This window comes from Oratosquilla oratoria, chromosome 19, assembly GCF_046742065.1.
Source record: "Oratosquilla oratoria isolate Oo_2021 chromosome 19, ASM4674206v1, whole genome shotgun sequence".
NCBI classification, from domain to species: Eukaryota; Metazoa; Arthropoda; class Malacostraca; order Stomatopoda; family Squillidae; genus Oratosquilla; species Oratosquilla oratoria.
Window position 1 is genome coordinate 40940693 of NC_134795.1, and position 6000 is coordinate 40946692.

Genomic DNA, 6000 nt, shown 5'->3' on the forward strand with positions numbered 1-6000 from the left:
GAGGATAACTGGTTTGACGTAACTGAGGATGTAAGACAGGGTGGTGTGGTATCTCTTTTACTGTTTGTGCTCTTCATGGACAGGAGCATGAAGAGGATGAGACTTAGGGGAGAGGTAACTGCATTGGCATATGCAGATGATATTGCGATAATCACAAAGTCTCGTACAAATTTCCAGGATACCCTGAATGCATGGAATGAAGAATTGAAAAAAAGCAAGAATGATTATAAATGCAAATAAAACTAAAGTAATGATGGTGGCGAGAGATAAAGATAATATTAAGATAGAAATAGATGGAATACAATTGAAACAAGTGGAAGACTTTCAGTACTTGGGAGTTCAAATAAATGAGAGGTGTTATATGGAGAAAGAAATAACAAGCAGAATAAAAAGATATACAGATAATCTAAGATTAATGTACCCACTACTCATACCATCAAAAGTTAAAGTCATCATATATAAAACTATACTAAGACCAGTATTAACATATGGCTCAGAAACCTGGACACTAACAATGAGATTAAAGAGCAAGAGATGAGAATGTTGTGATTAATAAAGGGAGTAACAAGAAGAGATCGCTTAAGAAATGAGGATATCAGAGATGAACTGGACATCGAATCAATATTAGAATTTGTAGAAAGTAAACTGAGATGGTATGGACACATCATGAGGATGAGTTAAGAAAGGTACCCTGCTAAATATTATCGATGGAATCCAAGAGGAAAGAGGCCGGTAGGAAGACCCAGAAAGAGATGGAGAGATGGAGTGAGGAAAGCAATTGAAGCGAGAGGATCAACAATAGAGAGTGTGGAAGAAGAGGAACTTTACGAGGATCGTACCTGGTGGAGAAATTTCGTGAGGCAACACAACTGACAGGGCACTGGCCCTACCTGGTTGGTGAGAAAGGTGAGAAAGGAGAGGAACAGAGGGAGTAATTGGTGAGGAACAGTGTGGATTTAGGACAGGTAGGGGATGTGTAGATCAGATTTTTGTGGTAAGACAGATATGTGAGAAAGCTATAGGAAAAGGTAAGGATGTTTTTTGGGTTTATATAGATTTGGAAAAGGCTTACGACAGGGTAGACAGGAAGGCACTGTGGGAAGTACTGCAGATATATAGGATAGGAGAAAAGCTGTTAAGAGCAGTCAAGAGTTTTTATGAGAGTAGTAGAGCTTGCGTTAGGATGAGAAATGGAGAGAGTGAATGGTTTGAGGGAAAGGTGGAACTTCGTCAGGGGTGTGTTATGTCACCTTGGCTGTTCAATCTTTACATGGATGGGGTGGTGCGAGAGGTGAATGCAAGGGTAGTGGGTCAGGGGTTGGAGATGATTAAAGAAAATGGAGAAAAGTGGGAGGTGAGCCACCTGTTGTTTGCTGACGACACTACGCTTGTAGCAGGATCAGAGGAGGGATTGAGGAAGTTAGTGACAGAGTTTGAGAAGGTGTGTGAAAGAAGAAAGCTGAAGATGAATGTGGGCAAAAGTAAGGTGATGAGATGTACAAGGGGAGAGAGTGACAGTAGGGTGGAAGTGAGCATTAAGGGTGAAAAACTGGAGGAAGTAGATAGTTTTAGATACTCGTACTTGGGTGCCAATGTGACAGGAAAGGGAGGAGTGGGGGTGGAGGTAGAATGTAGATTGAGAGAAGCGAGTAAATGTCTTGGTGGATTAAAAAGTGTAATGAGAAATAGACATCTGGGAATGGATGCTAAGAGGAGGTTATGTGAAGGAGTGATTGTGTCAACAGCAATGTATGGGGCAGAAACATGGAGCATGAGAGAGGAAGAGAGAAGGAGTTTGAATGTGTTTGAGATGAAATGTATGAGAAGTATGATAGGGGTTACTAGGCTAGATAGAGTGAGAGATGAGGAGGTGAGGAGGAGAACAGGGGTGGAAAGGGAGTTGGGAGATAGGGTGGATGAAAGAGTATTAGGATGGTTTGGACACATGGAAAGAATGAGTGAAGAAAGGTTAGTAAAAGAAGTGTGAAAGGCAGAGGTGGAAAGAGTGAATATGAGGGGGCGCCCTAGGATGAGATGGATGGATGGGGTGAAAGGGGCTTTACAAAAGAGAGGAATGTCTGTAGAGGAAGGACGGGAGAGGACAGAAGATAGGGGTGAATGGAGAGGGGTTGTATATAGATGAGGCTGTGATGCATGATGGGGGTAAGGAAGTATGTATGAGAAAATATTTGACGCAGCCTGAAGGGATTTCTCCCCGTCTTCCCCTTTTCTGCATGAGGGGACGGAGAGGGGGGTCGCCAAATTTATGAAGCGGCCTTGCTGTGGATGTGCTGTGTCTTGCGACACTGCTTCTGACCCAGGGCAGTGGACAGGATGCAGGGATGACCCATTATCCAGGAGGTGCTAAGATAAGAGGGAGGGAGGAGGGTGGAAGGGAATGGAATATATGGGAAATGAAATGGTTGGAAGTGATTTCTATGCCTTTTTCTTTTTTGGCTACCCCCCGTCTATGGGGGAAAAAAAGCCTTTTATATATGCATGTATGTATATGTAATTTCACTAAGAATATCATCTACATTACTTTCCAAAATATATTTCAGCAGCTCAGTTATTTTGCAATATTCGTGAATATCAGACCTACAATAGAATACTTTAAGTTCAGTTTCAAGCTTTTCTTTGTCAGTCTGGGATATGCTTCAGCAGAAAATTCATTCTTAAAACTAGTGAAGCGTTTCTTATTGAACAATTTAGCAGCTACTAAGTGTTTAGTGGAAAATATCTGTCCATTATATCAGCACATATACAGTCACACACTTCCTTACCTTCTGCCATGAGTGTCTTTGAAGGGTTCTCACAATACTTTGAGTTTCTTAATTCTAAAACAGCAGTTTTGAAATTTGTTATATATTCATTAGCTTTAAACACACTTATTTCTCGAGACTGCATTTGGTTGTAAATTATATCAACATGAGGCATAATCTGATGAAAAAGCTCGAGCCAAACTTTAATTGAAATTATCATCATTCAGGTCTTTTAGAATTCCTGTTGCTTCTGCAATGGTTTGATCTGCATTTGATGTTAACTGAATCTCAGTAAGACCGTTTTTTAAAGGTTGCAAATTTTCATTAACTCTGTTTATGGTCCATATGTTGAAGTTCCACCTCGTAGAGGATGGACGTGGAATGCTGACATCCATATGCTTCTTGAGAATGGACACACGTTGTGGTGATCTTGAGAAGAATGTTGGAATAGTCAGAATGCTAGAGAAAAATATTCTTGCGTCTCGTGTAATGCTTGCTGCATTTCTCATTATCAATTAAGTTGATGGGCATAACAGTGAATGAAATGTGCATTACTATAAACTGTTTTTATTTTTGCTTGAACTGCTTTTTAGGTATTCATAACATTTGCGCCATCAAATGTCTGAGCTATCATTTTTTTTTTGTCAATTTCCTTGAAGGAAGGAGCAACAGTGCAGTGAACACAGAGTGTAATGACATTACACGTGCTAATTACCACCCCTCGACCAGCCAACCCTCAGTGAATGGTGCAGTGGGCAGGACCGTACATTCGCCGACCAGTGCCGAGAACCAAAGTGTGCAGTAGCTACGGGAGGAAATGAACGAAATTAGGAAATTGTTGAATCGGTTAACTGACATGCCACGAAGTGTCGTCCCAGCTAGGAATAGTAATACCTGGACGTACCATACCCTCTTTGGTGAGAGAACAGTCAGATGTACCGAACACTGCAGCTTGTCGGGAAACACCAGACGCGAGGGACGGTAGGCACCACCTCCCCCGCCAACTACGCTTCCACCCTCCTCTCGGTGCGTGATAATCATTCTGGACTCTCCTTCCTGGTGGACACGAGCTCAGCTGTCAGCATCATGACTCCTGCAGCAGCCCCGAGACAAGGGAAAGACATCCCATCATACGACGTGCTCGCAGCCAGCGACACACCCATCGCCACATACGGCAGCCACCACGTTGGCCTGGATCTCCAGAATGTCAAGTTCCCCTGGACCTTTGTTGTTGCAGACGTCCAACAACCCATCTTAGGCTATGACTTTTTACAGCACTACAAAATGGCAGTCAGCACCAAGGATAATTGCCTGTATCATGCAACAAGCCGCATACCGGGAACGATCACCAACGACACTTCTTCCGAGGTATCCTCCCTTCAACCAGCCGGCGAATGCGCGCAAATCCTGGAAGACTTCCCCCAACTGACGTTTCCATACAAGGCCACCACTACAAGCCCCCACATCATCGTGCACCAAATCCAAACAACAGGGCCGCCTGTCAACAGCAAGCCTCGATGCCTTTCCCCATAGAAGTTGGCAGCATCCAAGCAAGAATTTCAAGAACTTCTCGACCAGGACATCATCTGCCCCTCTGAGAGTGATTGGGCATCGCCATTCCATGTGGTTCCCAAGACACCTCCACCACCCAATCAGTGACAGGCCTGTGGTGATTATTGCCAACTCAACCGCATCACCAAGGCCAACCGCTACCCCATTCCACATTCCCAAGACTTCCACTTCAAGCTCCACGGGAAGCAGGTGTTCTCCAAAGTCGACCTAGTCAGAGCGCCCCACCAGATTCCTGTAGCACCAGAGGATATTCAGAAAACAGCCATTATCACTCCCATCGACCTTTTTGAGTGAAGGATGACGTTGTTTGGCCACCGCAATCCAGCCCAAACTTTCCAGCGGCTTATGGATTACGCCCTCAAAGACTTCCACTTCGTCACCGTCTACATCGATGACATACTTGTGGCCTATGACGATCATGACCAACACCGTCACTATCTCCGCCTCCTCTTCCGCCGACTGCAGGATTGTGGCCTCAGGATACATCCATCAAAGTGCCTTCTAGGAGTACCATCACTCGACTTCCTGAGATACCCCATATTAATAGAGGAGGTTTCACCCCCTCCCTCAAAAAGTCGACACCATTATCGACTTCCGGCAACCATCATCAGTCAAAATGCTACACCAGTTCCTAGGGATCGTCAATTATTATCATCGATTCATCCCCAATGCAGCCGCCAAACTTGCACCTCTGAACGGCCTCTCCTGAATTAACTCAAGTATTTAGGCAGATTAAGGCTGAATTGGCAAACGTCACCCGCCTGTCCTACCCGGTGGCTAATGCTCTAAACATCCTCACCATTGACGCCTCCTATAAAGCCATAGGTGCGGTACTCCAACAGAAAGTCAACGGACAGCTCCAGCAGATAGCTTTTTTCTCCAAATGGCTGGAAACTTCCCAACTGCGCTACAGTGCCTTTGATAGAGAGCTTCTGGCCATTGTCTCGGCCGTCAAGCACTTTCTCACCATCCTTACCGACCACAAGCCTCTCACCAACGCACTGGATAGGGTATCGGACCACAACTCACCAAGAGTCTCTCGACAGCTGTCATTCTTCTCCTAATTCGATACACACATCGAATATATCAGGGGAAAAGGTAACCATGTAGCCGATGCCTTGTCCAGGATCACCTGTAGCGTTATCCCTAACTACAGACGCATCGACTACGCACTCATCTCAGCATTTCAGACTAACGACGAAGAACTCCATTACCTCCGCCTGGACAACACATCCTGCAGCTCCGACAGCTTCCCAGGTGCGACATATCTACAGGCAAACCCCGACCATTCATCCCGGCGTGTCATCGCAAGGATGTCTTCTCAATGTTCCACGACCGCAGTCATCCTGGAATTCGGGCAACACAACGTCTCCTCACGAATCGCGTCGTCTGGCCTGGTATCAACAAAGACGTCAGGGAATGGACCCGTACCTGCTTTACTAGCCAGTCGTCAAAGGTGACGCGCCGCATACATTCTCCACTTCATCGCTTCCCCGCGCCCACAAAACGCTTCCAGTCGGTCCATGGGACAGTGTGGGCCCCCTACATCCCTCGCGTGGAATGCGTTACCTATTCATTTGCATCGACAGGTACACCAGGTGGCCGGAAGTAATTCCTCTCCCCATCTCTGCTGAGACGACCGCCCGTGCCTTCCTCTTAGGTTGGA

At 45.5% G+C, this 6000-nt stretch overlaps 2 protein-coding genes across 2 annotated transcripts in view; both read left to right on the forward strand.

Annotated features, from left to right (window-relative positions):
• The window catches only part of LOC143035850 (uncharacterized), a 145701-nt gene that overhangs the window by 65067 nt on the left and 74634 nt on the right, over positions 1–6000 (forward strand). The window lies entirely within an intron of this gene.
• LOC143035602 (uncharacterized) lies at positions 3849–4628 on the forward strand. The gene is made up of 2 exons (XM_076202467.1): positions 3849–4130; positions 4425–4628. The coding sequence occupies exons 1-2, from the start codon at positions 3849–3851 to the stop codon at positions 4626–4628; spliced, it is 486 nt and encodes a 161-aa protein (XP_076058582.1).

What these genes read in the sequence shown, in the direction of transcription:
- LOC143035602 (XM_076202467.1), top strand. Translation starts at nt 3,849, where the DNA reads ATGACTCCTGCAGCAGCCCCGAGACAAGGGAAAGACATCCCATCATAC. An exon ending in CCAACGACACTTCTTCCGAG is followed by an intron (nt 4,131 to 4,424) that starts GTATCCTCCCTT and finishes AATCAGTGACAG; the next exon opens with GCCTGTGGTGATTATTGCCA.